The sequence below is a fragment of the Leptonotus elevatus genome, chromosome 7 (assembly GCF_054856555.1).
Source record: "Leptonotus elevatus isolate MCC_2025b chromosome 7, RoL_Lele_1.0, whole genome shotgun sequence".
NCBI lineage: Eukaryota > Metazoa > Chordata > Actinopteri > Syngnathiformes > Syngnathidae > Leptonotus > Leptonotus elevatus.
Genome location: NC_141245.1, coordinates 25,043,594 through 25,060,557, shown reverse-complemented (window position 1 = coordinate 25,060,557; position 16,964 = coordinate 25,043,594). Strand labels below are relative to the sequence as shown.

Here is a 16,964-nt window from a genome sequence, read left to right as displayed (position 1 = left end):
AAATACCGACCCGGTTTTTAAACTGCAAAAAAGAGCTATAAGAATTATTAATCAATTAAAATATGCAGAACCAACACATTCACTATTTATTCAATGACATTTTATGACTTAGTTGAGTTACAATAATCTACTTGCCACAGTAGTCAGTGTTTACAAAAAAATCAAAACAAGAACAAATGTTAAGCAAAGGTGTGTTTTTGCAAGAGGTGTCATTTTGTGGATTAATTTTGGTACTGATCTGAAAAGATGCAAGTCACCCGTTGAGTTTAAACAAATATTTAAAAGCAAAGTTCAAGAAAATGATTTAAATCAGACTTGAGCTGGCAAAACAGCAGAAATTGTGTCATTCCTTTCGATGTATGATCCATCCATCCATCATCTACCGCTTATCCGGGGTCGGGTCGCGGGGGCAGCAGCAGCTTTAGCGGGGAAGCCCAGACTTCCCTCTCCCCAGCCACTTCAACCAGCTCCTCTCCGACAGGATCCCAAGGCGTTCCCATGCCAGCTGAGAGACATAATCTCTCCAGCGTGTCCGAGGCAAATAAGCATCTAAAAATGAGCATTCGATTAGCATCTATTTATCCAACAGCTAACTAGCATCTAGCTAGCTAATAAGCTAAACTAACTGGCATCCATCCACAGGTGAACTCCTGCCCCCTTATGTCGACTGGCTGATGGCCGTCGTTGAAAGCAACCATCCCCAGCCTCTACCCATGCCTCTCAACGGCGGCTGCTGGGCCCCTCTGGTCGACTTCCTGCCTGAGAACCTCACCCCGAGAGGACCGTTGCACAGGTCCGTATTCCACTTGAGTGATTTCAAACATTGCTGTCGGTGGTTCGATTAAAAAGATACAATGCTAATAATACAATCCCCGCCCTTTGTATTGCAAGTGTTAGAGTAGACAATATTATGTATTGTACTCTTTTTGTGTTCAATTAACTGAATGGTGAGATTCTGGTGAAGAAGTCCCTTTGCAAAGGTATTGTTATATCAGAAGCTTCTGATCACACAAAATGAAGACACTCAAACCGTGTTCCGTTCAGATTGTGTGTCCCTCCTTCTCCTGCACATCATTATTTATTGAAAAGTGGGTGAATACGAAAAGTCTCCTCTCCCCTCCCGTTCACAAAAAGGCAGAAGTTCCCAGGAATACAAATCAGATTAGACTTAAACAATAATAAATCAGCCTGTCTCTTTGACCGACTGAGACCGGTACTAGGCTATACTCCCTTTTAGATAATAAGTAAAAGAAACGTGTTGCCCTTCTCTTCTCAGGCGAGAGAGACAGATAAGAATACAATAGACAATACTATTCATTGAGCTACACAGCTATAACTAAATCCAAAACGGCTAAAATATAAATTGAAACTGAAAAACAATGTTAATAATTCAACACAAGCAAAGGAGAAAGGAGTGACTTTCACGTGCAACCGTGCCTTGAGTGAAGTGACAAAGAAAGCCGTTTTAAGCCCTTTTCTTTTTTCCTCCCAGGTGTAACATAGCAGTCATATTCATGACGGAGATGGTGGTGGACCACAGCGTGAGGGAGGACTGGGCCTTGCACCTCCCAGTGCTGCTGCACGCCTTATTTTTGGGTACGTGTATACTGTAATTTCTCATCTTGTCAAAACCCTGACCATGTGATTAAAATAACTCATGTGAAATAGTATTTTAAGTTGCGCGTAAGTTGTACTGTGCTTTTTTCTGTGAGTGTCGAATTGAGGTCAGTTCAGGGAGACCATCCATTTTCTGTACTGCTTATCCTCGTTGGGTTTTGTGGGTAAGATGGAGCCTATCCCAGCTGACTTGAGGCAAGTGGAAGGGAAACACCCTGGACTGGTCGCCAACCAATCACAGGGCACGTATAGGCAAACAAGCATTTATTACTGACATTCCATCAATGGAAAATTTTTGAGTTGTCAATGAACCTAAAATGCATGTTTTGGGGATAGTTGGGGGAGGAAGTTGTTGTTCAGTGAGCCCCAAATAGTTGTGCATCAGTGTACACAAATTTGCTATTTGTCTTTTGATTTTTTTCCCCTGTTTGTTCCCCCCAATGTTTAATTTATGGTTTAAAGTTTTCCAAAGCAAAGAACAAAAAAAAAAGAAGCAAATAACAGATGCTAATTAAAAAAAAAAAAAAAGTATATAAATAAATATCTATTTACTTTTGTTTTTGTTTTTTAAATTGAATTAGCATATGTTATTTGCAATTAACAATTAAATTAATTAACAATTAAATAAACAAAATAAATAGATATTTATCTATATATTTATTTAAAAAACTAAACAAATAAATATATAAATAATATCGATTTCTTTTCTTTTTTTAATTAGCGTCTGCTATTTGCCATATTTGTTTTGTTTTTTGCTTTAGAAAACTTTAAACCATGAATAAAACATTGGGGGGGGACAAAAAAAACAAAGCAAATAACAGATGCTAATAAATAGTATATATATATTTGTTTATTTTTATTTTGTTTTGAAATTTAATTAGCATCTGTTATTTGCTTGATTTTATTTGTATAAACAAAATAAAATAAATAAACAAAAACAAATCAATAGATATTTATTTATGTATTTATTTTTGTTTTGTTTTGTAAATTTAATTAGCATCTGTTATTTGCATTATTTTTTTAGGTTTTTTTTTCCTTTGGAAAACTTTAAACCATAAACAAATCCCTCTCGCCAGTCGCCACACAGCAATTATGCAGAAGAAGAAAGACAGATAACCCATACGGAAATCAAATTACAGTCATGTGTAGGTCAATTCAAAGTCGTCTAGTTTTCTAGTTAATTAGTTTTTTTTTTACAGCTTTTTTTTATATTGACGACAATATCATGATAATTATCGTATCGTGATGTTTGATCATTGGTACCCGGCCCACCCCCTTACCAGCTTCCGATGTCACTCACTTGGCCACGCCCAACACACGAATACTACAGTATTTACAGTAATTCCACTTTATAAAACCTTCTTTCCATTACTCTGTTATTCTGTTTTTACACAACATAGTAGCCTACAATTTTTTTCACTGCTAGCTATTTACCGGCGGAGCCATCCAAGCTACATGTGATGTCAAGTTGTGATTTTTGCGCAATACCTTCAGGCATGGACCACCACCGTCCCGAAGTGTTTGAGCACAGCAAGCGTCTCCTGCTCCACCTGCTCATCGCGCTGTCCCGCCGCCACAACTTCCGGGCCATCGCTTCGGTGCTGCTGCAGACACGTCAGCTCAACGGAGCCAAGACTCTCACTTGCCAGCCCGCCTTTCAACCCGACATCATAACATCAGGTAAAAAGGGGGGGGGGGGGGGGGGAGGGAAAAAAACAAAAGCTGAAGTCGGCGTCGGTACGAACGTCAAGAAGGGCAATGGCTTGCATTCCTAGTCAGGATGCTTGTAGATAAGTCTGTTATCTGAGGAGAGCATATTTGGTGCTTGTTCCAAAAGCAATATGGAGCACTGTGGACTTCAAAAGTCTTGATTAAAGCATTCCACGTGGCTATTTTTACCCGCTTGGCCCCAAGTGGAGCCATCTGTCAAAGCTCCAATGTGCTTGCTTTTGGCTTCGCGGCAAAAATGCGCGATCAACTCACTCGTTCGTGGTGGCAAAAGTATTCACACTCTGTATTTATAGCAGCGGATTATATATATATATATTCAAATGCAGAGAAATACTGCCGGCCACTCAAAATTTCAAGATGGCGGTCCCAAAATCCAAGATGTCCGTCCAACAATGTCTTTTCCTTTACAAATTCAAATTCATTGATTGCGACCCTCATAAATATAGTAAATCCAAATATAAAGTTGTTGTTTTACAGACTCGCAGAAGAGCAAACGTTTAGGAGCCGTAACTTCAAAGTTATTTGTTTTTTTGTCGGGGTGACAAAATTAGTCTGTTAATTTTGAGTTAATTTAAAGTTCCTTTGGCGCCACTAATTTTTCTAACGCGCGAGTAATGACCACCCCTTACTTGGAAACCCGTACTCGGGGAATTCCAGTCGCAACACAGCAGACACGTCCACGTCAAAATTTTGCAGTAAAAAATGTAATAATAATGCATATATTCGTAGAGACTGCGGTCAAGACAATTTAAAAAATATTCCGAATTTCACGAGTTACTTCATGTTAATGATTAGATGAAAAGAAAAATGCACTGAGCTGTCACTGTCTTACAAATGCAATTATGCCATCTAGTGGCAGATAATTACCTTAACACAAATCAATATCACATGTCATTTTTGACAGTACAGTACATCTCTTTAATTTTAACTCAATTTTATGAATTATGGAATGACTGTATCGATGGCTAAAAGATGCAGACATATTTCTATTAGTTTAACATTTCTTTACCATTTTTATGTTAACAAGAGTATGACAACTTTTTACTGTACATTTTATTGTACATTTAAAATAATATATACAATTTGTGATTAATCGTGAGCTAACTATTGAAGTCATGCGATTAATTGCGATTAAAAAATTTAATCGCCTGACACCCCCAGTTTTTTTGTGATATAAATGTTTAATGCTCTAAGCTATCATTCTTGAGATATAGAATATACACAGCTGTCAACGCCATTTTAGGCCGGCACCATACGCAATGTAAATTATGTTTGGAGATGAAAACTTAAAAAATGCCATATCTTGCTTCTCTGAATCTTTATTTAGATCTCTCCCGCAGTTGACTTTGCTCCTCTTTATTTACACCCAAGTGCAGTAACAGAGTTCAAATTGAATCTCAGGTTAAGAACCACTGCTCGAGACATTCCGGAGTTTCCAGAGTGTGCACATTACTAAATGTAGACGCTTGATACAACGACACACCGCGATAACACGTAATTACATCATTACCCGGTTTCCCGTTCCTTCCCAGCCCTTATAAAGCGTGCATGTACTGTTTGTATAGTTTGACAGATCCTATCAGCGCTCCCATTTCCTGTGTTGTGCCCCAGGAGCTTTTGATTTTCTGAGGGAGTGTCAGGCGTCTCCCGTGCTGGACTCCGGCCTGAGTTCCTCCTCCACGTCGTCCAGTCTGAGCCTGGGGGGGAGCACCGGCAACCTGCCCGAGATCTCGGACGAGCTGGCGGCCCAAGCCAACGCCCACGAGAAGACCAGCAAGCTCATTGAGTTTTTGACCACCAGGTATCCACTGAGAACCATTTAAGTGTGCGTGGAAAAGTGGAGCTTACAATGGTACGGAAGTGTATTGCATTCACTTGGAGAAAAAAAAAAACGCTCCTGTTTTTCTGACTATTTTTGGGGGAGGGGAGCTTTGTTTTTGTGGGTTTTTTTCTTCAGTTTTTCTGATTTTTTTATAGTTTTTTTTTTATATATTCCAAAAAAGGCGGCACGGTGGCTAACTGGTTAGCACGTCCGCCTCTCAGTGCAATGGTTGTGAGATCAAGTCCGGGCTTCGGCCTTCCTGGGGGGAGTTTGCATGTTCTCCCCGTGCTTGCGTGGCTTTTCTCCGGGTACTCCGGTTTCCTCCCACATTCCAAAAACATGCATGGCAGGTGAATTGGACACTCCAAATTGTCCATAGGTGCGATTGTGAGTATGGTTGTTCGTCTCTGTGTGCCCTGCGATTGGCTGGCAACCAGTTCAGGGTGTACCCCGCCTACTGCCCGAAGCCAGCTGGGATAGGCTCCAGCAACCCCTGCGACCCTTGTGAGGACAAGCGGTACAGAAAATGGATGGATGGATGGATATTCCGAAAAACAGCACTAGTTTTTTTTTTTCTAAATAATTAGTTTCCCTGTTTTGGGGATTTTTTTTTTAATGACAGAACACCCCCCCCCCAGAAAATTAAATAAATGACACACAAAAACTGAGCTCCCCCCAAAAAATAGTCAGTTTTTTTCATGTAAATTCAATACGCTTCCATACAATGTTCTGTATTTTCATTCAAAAAAAAAAAAACCACTCCCTGGAGCTCATTAGCATGTAGATTGAGCACCATCTAGTGGTGGAGACCGTAGGTTCATACAGTAATCCAACCCCGTCAAACAAATGCAATCATTTTCCTTTGGTAGTTGAATGCGTAAATATGCCCTGTAAGTATATACCCCAAATTACGAAAACATGTTTCGTATTATTTTGCAGAGCATGCGGACCCCTGTGGTGCCACGAAGACATCTCACCCAAGAATCATGTTTCAAAAAGTACAGTCCAGCTAACAAACTTCTTGCGCCACGTGGCGTCCGTGTTCAAAGAGCCCGGTAAGCCTTCCAAATCCGGAACTGCCCTTGCATCGACAGCAAATGTGATTTAGTACCGTTGGATGTATTTCTCACCCACCTTGTAGATGACCACTTGGAGCAGCAGCTGAGCGATGTGGCCCTGCACACGGCGCTGTGCAGTTCTTCGCGTCACTACGCCGGACGCTCCTTCCAAGTGTTCCGAGCGTTGCGCCAGCCCGTCTGCGCGCACGCCGTCTCCGATTTGCTCTCCAGGCTGGTAGAGGTCGTCGGGGAACACGGAGAGGAGGTGCAGGTTAGTGTGCGCACAAAAAAAAGTAAAAAAATAAGAGATCATTAAATGATCAAACATCATAATGTTCGCACAAATTGTAATGTATAATTTTATGGAACTAACGTTAGCTTGGTATATGCTAACGTATAATGTTGCCATAATGATACGATAATTCCAAACAATGAGGATGGCAGCCCCAACAAAACCGCTATTTTTGTTCAACAACAAAATGTACGGAGGAGGATTAGGGGCCAGTGTGGTTAAAAAAAGAAGAAGAAAAAAAAAAAAAGATTTCGCACTTTTATCTCACAATTCTGACTTTAAAGCCAGAATTTTAAGATAAAAATGTAAATCCTGCCAACCTTTTTTATTATTCGCTAGCCTACTGCTAACATATTGTAAAACCCGAAAGTTTGTAAGTTTTAGTAAATTTGATAATACAGTGGATTAATTTGTGAATACTGAATCACTAATATGCCACAAACACATGAATGGCTCACTTGTCCTCTTGCAGGGCTATGTGATGGAAGTTCTACTCACGCTGGAAGCTGTGGTAGACAACTTGGCTGAGTGCCTTAAGAATAATGACCCCATGGCCGTCCTGACCAGGTTTGTTCCCTTCTGACGTGTTCCAGGAAGGTAGAACACTCACAGGAAGTTAGAGATACGAGGCTATCAGGTGGAATCTCGCGAGTAAGCCAAAACATGCGGCACGGTATGCATGTGGCAACAGAGATTGAGAGAGTACTGGAAGAGTCACAGAACGATATAAAGGGCTTAGTCCCAATCCTTATCTCATTTGCTCCCAAAAAGGTATAAAAATGTTCTATTTTAAATATTACCATGGTCCCAAAAACGTATTTATATGTTTTTTAATGTTTTTTTTTATGCTAGAGCATACAGAATAAATGCCTTGATGCAGCCTCTTCTGAACTGAAGAGAATGCTTGAAGCAATAGTACTTTTTACAAAAACGGCCAGCAGGTGGCAGCAGAGTATAAGAGATCAACCAGGGCCATGTAGCAAAAAGCTCCTTTCCCCACTGTTTTGAACATGTGAATAATGATGAAACTTAGTCATAGTCTAATGCTAATTGCTGCAAAACGGAAACAGATACAAATATACTTAGACTCTAATCTTTCTTTTGGTAAGTTCCATGTTTTTATAGCAGTGGGCCTTGCAAAATCAGTCAAAATCCAGTAAAACAGCCGGGAGCGAAGGGGGTTTCGTCAGTGAAAATGGCTGGGAGTGAATGAGTATGAATAGCAGTTCTTGACTGTAAATGCCACAAAATGGGGCTAAGCACAAACATTAATTTCCGCAAATAAAGGAGAATAGGTCAAAAACAATCCACAAGAGGAATTTGTCAAATTTTTTAGGCGTTCACTGTCGTACATTTCAGACTCATCCTGACATTTTAATGCAAGCCAAGTAAAATATCCCTTACTTTTATGAGGGCGGTATATTTTGGGATAGTAACACAACATTTGATTTCAGAGCGTCGTCTCCGGATCTCCTCACCACGCTGAAGCTGAAGTCCAACAGAAAGAGCACCGGCCAGCTCAACCTCCGCGGAGAAGAGCGCAGCCGGCATCAGAGGAGTTCCTCCGTGCCTAAGAAGTTCGGCGAGGCCGACAGGTGGTCGGACCCGCCTCGCAGCGCCACCCTGGACCGCATCCGAGTGTGCGAGCAGCAGCTCCCGGCGGGCAAAAATCGCAGCCCGTCGTCCTCCAAGGACAACGTGTCGGACCCGGCCAACGTCAACCACCCCAGCAGCCTGCTGGCCACCGTCTTCTGGGTGGCCGTGTCGCTGATGGAGTCCGACTTTGAGTTTGAGTACCAGATGTCTCTGAGGCTGCTGGACAAGCTGCTGGGCCACCTGTCGCTGGACAAGCAGGAGAACCGCGACAGGCTGGAGAAGCTGCAGGGCCAGCTCAAGTGGAGCAGCTTTGCGGGGCTGCAGCAGCTTCTACTCAAGGGCTTCACGTCCGCCGCCACCGTCGACCTCACGCTCAAACTCTTCTGCCAGCTCACGCCCGTTTCGCGGGTGTCCGTGGTGGACACCTCACGAGCGATCGGTAAGTTTCGTGGGTCCGTCACGCTCCAGACAATATCGCAGATTTTCACCTATTGCAGACCCGTTGCAATAAACATACTCCAAATATGGACTAAAACTGCCTAAATAAAAAAAATTACAAAATAAAACAAATAATGAATAAAAGTGATTTAATTTTTTAATAATAATTTTTTATATCCATTTTTATTTTCACTTTTATTCATATATGAATTGATTTATATCGTCATTTATTTATTTTTAATTTTGGCAGTTTCGCGTTTCAAAAAGTCCACTGTAAGGGTTTGTTTGTTTTCCACATCAGGTTTCCCCTTGAACGTCCTCTGCCTGCTGCCACATCTTGTGCAGAATTTTGATGGCCCCACCCACTTCTGTCAGGATGTCGCTGAAAGGATAGCACAGGTTTGTGCCCCTCTTTCAGTCCACATGCATAATTTAAGTACAGTAATTTCTGGACTATAAGCCACTACTTTTTTTTCACTTGCATTGGCCCCTGCGGTTAATGCAAAGGTGTGGTTTATTCATCAGATCACAAGGGGGCGCACTATAAAGGAAGTGCAAGAGCGTCAGGCAAAACAAAACAAACCAAGTGAGCACCAAATACAGTATGAGAGACAGAACGAGAGCGAGACAATTTGCGCCCTCGTTATGGAAAAGAAAGTAGCGGAAACCCGGTGCGGTAGCATTAAGACACCTGCGGCTTACAGTCGGGTGCGGCTTATATGTGTGACAAAGTCCCCAAATTTAGCTAGCGCGGCTTATAGTCAGGTGTGCCTTATAGTCCAGAAATTACTGTACTTTATTTTCCTTTTTTTCCTTTTTTTTTTTTTTTTTTAAAGCTGGGCAAATGTTCAAACTGTGCTGTAACACAAAGTGTTACAGTATTTTTTTATTTTTTTATTTCTCACTTACAGTAGGCCTACATGTTTTTAAATGCAGATTAAATTCACAAACTCTTCCATTTTAAAGTGGAAAGATTAAAATTCCATCCGATATGTTACGGCTCGGCGGCACGGTGGCTGACTGGTTAGCACGTCCGCCTCCCAGTGCAAAGGTTGTGAGATCAAGTCCGGGCTTCGACCTTCCTGGGTGGAGTTTGCATGTTCTCCCCGTGCTTGCGTGGGTTTTCTCCGGGTACTCCGCTTTCCTCCCACATTCCAAAAACATGCATGGCAGGTGAATTGGACACTGCAAATTGTCCATAGGTGCGATTGTGAGTATGGTTGTTCGTCTCTGTGTGCCCTGTGATTGGCTGGCAACCAGTTCAGGGTGTACCCCGCCTACTGCCCGAAGCCAGCTGGGATAGGCTCCAGCAACCCCCGCGACCCTTGTGAGGACAAGCGGTACAGAAAATGGATGGATGGATGTTACGGCTCAGTTTGAGACGGTATGATTCCTCTTGTGCGAATGAACTTGTCAATACGGTGAATGTAGCTTTTTTTTCTTCAGAGATATATCGTTCCAATGAAAGGCACTTTGATACGTCTAAATTACTTGACATTAATTACTCTACATTTAATCATTATTATGATGTTAACGTTGCTTTTAAATATACGTTTGAAGAACAAAATCCCTCCCTTGTTTTTCATGAACACTGCACTCCTGTGTTTTCGTGTTGGCGGTACATGGAGAGGAAAGTATTTTACGAGGTGATAAATGTTCGAGAAGCACGAATGGCGATATTTTTGCACTTCCTAACTTTACTTCTCGTCCGTCTGTAGTTGTGCCTTGACGAGAGGAACGACAAGCTGTCCAACCTGGCCCACGTCATGACCCTTTACAAGACGCACTCCTACACCCGCAACTGCTTCTCCTGGGTCAACGTGGTGTGCCGGTACCTCCACGAGGCCTTCCCGGACATCACGCTCAGCCTGGTCACGTACATGGCGGAGGTTCGCCAAATCAGTTGTTATTAAGTTTAGCTCAAGTCGCTTCGTCGTCCTTTTAAATGGTTACGTCTTTTGTGTCGCAGCTGTTGGAGAAAGGCCTCCCCAGCATGCAGCAGACGGTTTTACAAATCATCTACAGTCTGCTGAGTCACATGGACCTGAGTGGGATTGAAGCCAAACCTTTCAACGTGGAAGTGCTCGGGACCATAGAGAAATTTGCCCAGGTGAGGCCTTTACCGCTTCTGGTGATTGTAGTCACAGCAACTACTTTTGAAGCTATTCGGGGAATGGAGGAGCTTATTCATCACCAAACTCAGACCATAGAACAATCTTTCAGATACGTCCCGTAATTAATTATTTAATTGTATCCGCCGTTTTTAAATTCAGTCTCAGTTTTAGTCCAGTTTCAATCCCGCATGATAGTTTTTGGCGGCACGGTGGCTGACTGGTTAGCACGTCCGCCTCCCAGTGCAAAGGTTGTGAGATCGAGTCCGGGCTTCGGCCTTCCTGGGTGGAGTTTGCATGTTCTCCCCGTGCCTGCGTGGGTTTTCTCCGGGTACTCCGATTTCCTCCCACATTCCAAAAACATGCATGGCAGGTGAATTGGACACTCCAAATTGTCCATAGGTGCGATTGTGAGTGTGGTTGTTCGTCTCTGTGTGCCCTGCGATTGGCTGGCAACCCGTTCAGGGTGTACCCCGCCTACTGCCCGAAGCCAGCTGGGATAGGCTCCAGCAACCCCGCGACCCTTGTGAGGACAAGCGGTACAGAAAATGGATGGATGGATGGATGATAGTTTTTATCACAGTTAGTCAACCTCCTCCCATTTTTATTTAGTCCATTTTAGTCAACTATAAAGCTAGCATTTTAGTCTTTATTTTAGTCAACAGAAACTGTCAACGTTTTAGTCGGGACAATCATTTTACCCCTGCATTTATTTTTATTTTTTTTTGTCAGCAAGGTTATGTTAAACATTTCAGATGTAAAACTATTTCACATAAAATTTTCTCAGATTTTTGATGAAAAACGACTTGACATACAATTACAGTATATCAACAAGTGGCTACTATGGCTACAAGCTAGTAAGTTAGCCAGCATTAGCTAGCAGTCAGATTAACGTTATAGCCGTTGGATTAATGTTACGTCATAAACTGTAATTTACTTCTTTTTTTTTTAACATTTCACTCGCTGCAGGTTTGAAAAGGGGGTGTGTCACTGTGTGTCACATGACAGTGTCACAGTGACATAGCAGAGACAAGATTTTACAAAATCATATCATTTTCTTCTCATTTTTTGTTCATGAACTAAAATGTCCATAGATTTTAGTCCAGTTTTTATTAAGTGAAGTACATTTTTGTCTCATCTTCATTAGGTGATGAAAATGCATACTGATTTATTGTTATTGTTGATAAATGAGGGTTTTAGTCTAATTTTAGTCCGATGAAAATCGTGTGTTGACAAAAAAAAATTTGTTGACAAAATAAACACTATCCCGTAATCAAGCCTCGCTGACTTTGATCCAAAGGGGTGACAAATGCTCAATTTAGGCCCAATCACTGTTTTGTGTATTACGGTGTGTACACCACGCCACAGAATAATCACTCGGCATCATCTTTCCGAGCCATCAGATCATCGCGTTTTCCTGGCTTGGCGTCGCGTGCTCAAGCGAGGTTCAGTTCAAGCCGCAAATGATTGTTTCGTCACTCAAGTGCGGAGTAGCTAGCTTTTTTTTTTACAGATGAGTGAAAAAAAGAATCAAAAAGGTCGTCTCGCGTCGGTGCAGTAAATTTATCGACACACCCGAACTATAAACAATCCCCCCGTCGAGAGCTCTGGTCTGGCTTTAGTTTCTCTCTGTGGCCCTTCGCCAGGACGCCTCTAAAAATAGACTGCATTAAACCGCGCACCAACACGCCACCGATGATGTTATGTTCGTGCGCCGACTGCAGACGGCCCACTGGAGGGAAGCGCTCAACATCCTCAAGTTGGTGGTGAGTCGCTCGGCCAGCTTGGCGCAGCCCTCCAGCGACTTCTCCTACGAGGACATCAGCCGAGTGTGGGAGCGCCCGTCCAAGGCCTTGCCTGGGAAAACGCTGGATTTCCACTTTGACATATCCGAGGTGAACGACACGACACATTCATGGGAGACGTCTGTCTTTCCATAAAACCTGTCCCTCTGAACAGCTGTTAGTTATTCCAGGGCGTGGTGGGCGTGGCTTGTGTGAAATCTTGGCCAAAATCCTTGACAAAAAAAAAAGGGAAACATTGGAGCCCCGCCTTTTCCTCACGTTGCCCTCAACCAAACCTCTTCAGATGAGTTTAGAGGCTGGAAGAGGAAGTGACGTGTACGCGGGCGGGGGGGGAACCCGAACACAAGAGCTATTTGTGTAGCGCATGAATGGCAGGAAGTGATGTCACATCGTTGCTGCCAGTCTTTTGTAAGCGAATCAGTGATTTTTCTTGCCAACAGCGCATGTGTTTGTGTAACAACACTGACATGCCTGGACAGACGACTAAAACAGCTCAAACCGCAACAACAGTCTTTTTATATTTCTTTCCCAATGTGCCGAGCCGCCGACTTTTGTTCTCCTGTACTTACATGGCTCCAATATGTGTCAGACGCCCGTGATTGGTCGGCGCTACGACGACCCGCGCGCCTCCCCGAGCCGAGCCGGTAAGATTAGAAGCGCGGCGGTGACACGAAGTACCTCCTCCTCCTCCTCCAGCTCTCTGGGGTCCGCGTCCAACAACGTCCTGGTGCCGGTCAGCTGGAAGAGGCCTCAATCTTCCCAGGTGATGCGCACATTTCGGTCCACTTTGGAAAAAAACGGTGTGTTTTACAGGCAGGTGCCAGTAAAGGAAGATAAATAAGCAAAGGAAGGAAAGAAGGCAAGTCGCTAGTTACTGTAAGTAAAGGTTGGTAAATCAATGAAGGAACCTTTTTTAGTTAAGTAAGCTAATTATACAAAATTAAAGTAGTTAGTTGGTACTTAGTTCACTTCATCAATGCTGTCATGTTTTCAAGGGTTGAAAAATCCTCACGTAAAGTTTTCCTTTTCCAAGTTCATGTTTAGTTACCTCTGCCAAGGAGATTTTTTTTCTTACTTCTGCAAAGATACGCCGTGATGTCATTTTTTTTGTTTGAACTGATTTCCCTCAATGGTCATGAAAAGGTGTTAGGGAAGGACTGAGGGGAAAAAAAACACCAATTTTAGTGCAGATTTTTCCCTCGAGCATTTTTTTCATTGTAAACTCTTCCAGGCTGCCATCATTACCACCGCCTACAGGAAACAGTGGAGGGCCATGCTATATTTAGGACAACTCTAAATTCTCATTTACAGTGTGCCAACAGTTTAAAAAAAAAAATCTGCAGTAGCTAAAAATTTGCTCTATGTAGGTGAGGCCTGAAGATGCAATGTTTAATTCAAATCTGATTAAGATGAGTAATATGAAGTTACTGGATTTTTATTATCTGAAACCAAATTTATTACAGAATGATCAGATTTTGGTAGTAATGTACTGTACTGTATGTAGGGTCAGATGATGCAATGTCAAATTGATGTTAATCCAGATCTAATCCAGTTTGCGCTGTTGTTAGCAATATAACGAGAAGTTTATTTATTTACTGTAGCCTTTATCTTTGTCAGATGTGATCAACCGTGTTGAAAGTTTCTCTTGTTTCAAACATCGATTGTGTTCCTTTTCTCTGTAGAAAAGAACCAGAGAGAAACTTGTGCACGTTTTGTCGTTGTGTGGGCAGGAAGTGGGCCTGACAAAAAACCCTTCGGTAAAGCTACGACACAACGCGACCAATCATCTCGTCGGCATGAAAGGACAACAGTGTTTACATTTTTTTTTTTTTTCACAGGTGATTTTCTCCAGCTGCGGCGAGCTGGATCTCATGGAGCACCAGCCGAGCCTGGTGTCATCCGAAGATGGAACCCGAGAGGCCGACGCGGTGGACGACACCACCTCGGAGCAGCAGTTCCGAGTCTTCCGGGACTTTGACTTCCTGGATGTGGAGCTTGAAGACGGAGAGGTCAGTTCGCCATTAACTTGATCTCCTTTCCAGCGCCGACGTACTGCACATGCCACATTTGGACCTTCAAAGCATTTTTTTTCCCCTCACTATTTATTGACGTTCGACACATTTTTCAGACGAGTCAAACCATTCATTCAAATACTCCCAAAATTATGGACATTAAGGGAACTATTTTCCTTTTTCCAAAAATTCCTAGTTTCCACATGGAAAAACACTTCAAAGACATAAATGAGACGTTGAACAAACAAAACAAAGTTCCTTATATTTCACGTTCCAACTTCACGTCTCAGCGGTTTAATTCATTCCGCAGCAATTTCAGTTCAGCGTCAGCTCGTCAGCATTCACATGCGATGCCTAAAGAAATGACATTCTAAAGTTGATTATGCTATAGTAAATTGATACATCATTTAGTAACGTTGTATTTTTCTGTTTTTTGTGTGCTATCCAGGACTTGCAGGTAAGTTTCTCTATTGTTTTTGCTGTATGTTGCATGCCTCCGCGTTTGCACTTTTTGTGTGCAGTTCGATAACGTTTGCTCAAGTATGCATGTTGTTGTTGTTGTTGTTGTTTATAACTGGCATATTATGCAGGAACACTTAAATAGTAGTTCTTAAATCACGTGTCGTGACAATGTAAAACAAATACAAATTCAAAAGGTACTTTCCCCCCCCCATTTTTCTACGATAGTGTTTGATTAAATTAAGGATGGAAGCCACAATCGAAGTTCAATTGAACTTGCGATGATTTTTGTCATCATTATTTGTTTTTTTATAAACACAAATTATTCTCATGGTTATTCTTTCTGTGTATGCGCTATACCTTCAAAATAAGGCTCCTCGACTGTGCTTTCACCCCTTCAAACACTGTCAAAAGCACATTTGCTGACTTTTTTTTTTTTTTTTTTTTTTATCTCTTATTGATCACAGCACATTGAGGTTAGGCTAATGTAGCATTGGTGAGCGTCGTGTATATGACCGAGTGTTTTGTTTGTCGCAGGGGGAGACGGTGGACAACTTCAACTGGGGCGTGCGTCGACACTCTGTGGACAGCCTGGACCAGAGCGACCTGCACGCGCCGGAGGAGAGTCACCTTTCCAGCGGCACGTCCCGCCAAGACGGCTCTGACGAGTCCTCCGAAGAGGAGGATTTCCTCTCCGTCAGCCAGATCCTCTGCCGCTCGCAGCTCGTAGGTTCACCAAATTTTCTCTTTGGAATTTTACAGGCGCCACTCGACTTTATTTTGACACTCCCAGTTAAAGGTGACATTAACATTACTTTTTTTCCCCAGTCACAATGCTTTAAATTTTTACTTTTATAACTGTCAAAAATATAATAATAAACAGACATATCATCACAACACATCTCATATAATATGAATATTTCCAACAATCAGAAAGAAAATGTTCCACTATTAATAAGTATCTCAATTGGGGCGAAGCCATCAGCTGGGTGATACTGCCCTCTAATGGATTATCCGTGCATTGCATGTTTCAGATCATATACGTCAGGGTTTTAATGGGAAAAAAATTATACTCATGAAATAGAGGGCTCAAAATGTCTTGCATTTAATATGATACGTTCGGCTTCTTTATCGGGTTAAAACTGACACATAAAACAAAAGAGAATTCAATCATTTATATTTAAACACAAAAATGTTCAGCCAAACCATGTCATTTTGCCTGCTAGCTTAATGCTAACGTACAATTTGAAATGCCGTAGATGGGCATTTTCACTGTTTTCTGACATTGGCCCTGCCTTGGTCAAATACGAGTCCTCCGAAGAGGAGGATTTCCTCTCCGTCAGCCAGATCCTCTGCCGCTCGCAGCTCGTAGGTTCACCAAATTTTCTCTTTGGAATTTTACAGGGGCCACTCGACTTTATTTTGACACTCCCAGTTAAAGGTGACATTAACATGACTTTTTTTCCCAGTCACAATGCTTTAAATTTTTACTTTTATAACTGTCAAAAATATAATTATAAACAGACATATCATCACAACACATCTCATTTAATATTAATATTTCCAACAATCAGAAAGAAAATGTTCCACTATTAATAAGTATCTCAATTGGGGCGAAGCCATCAGCTGGGTGATACTGCCCTCTAATGGATTATCCGTGCAATGCATGTGTCAGATCATATACGTCAGGGTTTTAATGGGAAAAAAATTATACTCATGAAATAGAGGGCTCAAAATGCCTTGCATTTATTATGATACGTTCGGCTTCTTTATAGGGTTAAAACAATAATTTATATTTAAACACAAAAATGTTCAACCAAACCATGTCATTTTGCCTGCTAGCTTAATGCTAACATACAATTTGAAATGCCGTAGATGGGCATTTTCACTGTTTTCTGAAATTGGCCCTGCCTTGGTCAAATACTTGCCATGTCATGCTGAAAAAAAAATGAAATCAAATATATAAAATCATATCGATGAGGAACATTGTTTTTTCTATGCTGATGTTTGAATGTGCACGTTG

The 16,964-nt window shown here is 42.0% G+C and overlaps 1 protein-coding gene and 1 long non-coding RNA gene across 4 annotated transcripts in view; one reads left to right on the top strand and one right to left on the bottom strand.

The window, feature by feature from the left end:
* The window catches only part of frya (furry homolog a (Drosophila)), a 79,071-nt gene that overhangs the window by 50,118 nt on the left and 11,989 nt on the right, over nucleotides 1–16,964 (top strand). For 2 of the 3 annotated variants that reach the window (XM_086079790.1, XM_086079788.1), the window contains exons 37-52: nucleotides 643–793; nucleotides 1,493–1,596; nucleotides 3,112–3,297; nucleotides 4,960–5,149; nucleotides 6,110–6,225; nucleotides 6,312–6,499; nucleotides 6,993–7,087; nucleotides 7,975–8,555; nucleotides 8,856–8,953; nucleotides 10,273–10,443; nucleotides 10,524–10,664; nucleotides 12,390–12,560; nucleotides 13,060–13,233; nucleotides 14,153–14,227; nucleotides 14,309–14,479; nucleotides 15,479–15,667. In XM_086079790.1, the coding sequence (XP_085935916.1) occupies nucleotides 643–793; nucleotides 1,493–1,596; nucleotides 3,112–3,297; nucleotides 4,960–5,149; nucleotides 6,110–6,225; nucleotides 6,312–6,499; nucleotides 6,993–7,087; nucleotides 7,975–8,555; nucleotides 8,856–8,953; nucleotides 10,273–10,443; nucleotides 10,524–10,664; nucleotides 12,390–12,560; nucleotides 13,060–13,233; nucleotides 14,153–14,227; nucleotides 14,309–14,479; nucleotides 15,479–15,667 (2,801 nt within the window). Of the gene's footprint in view, nucleotides 1–642; nucleotides 794–1,492; nucleotides 1,597–3,111; nucleotides 3,298–4,959; nucleotides 5,150–6,109; nucleotides 6,226–6,311; nucleotides 6,500–6,992; nucleotides 7,088–7,974; nucleotides 8,556–8,855; nucleotides 8,954–10,272; nucleotides 10,444–10,523; nucleotides 10,665–12,389; nucleotides 12,561–13,059; nucleotides 13,234–14,152; nucleotides 14,480–15,478; nucleotides 15,668–16,964 lie in introns of all 3 variants that reach the window. The other variant, XM_086079789.1, reaches the window with a different exon arrangement.
* Nucleotides 64–3,277, bottom strand: LOC147171673 (uncharacterized). The gene is made up of 2 exons (XR_015095492.1): nucleotides 3,106–3,277; nucleotides 64–549 (listed from the first exon to the last, which is right to left on the bottom strand). It is a non-coding gene; the product is annotated as an uncharacterized LOC147171673 (long non-coding RNA).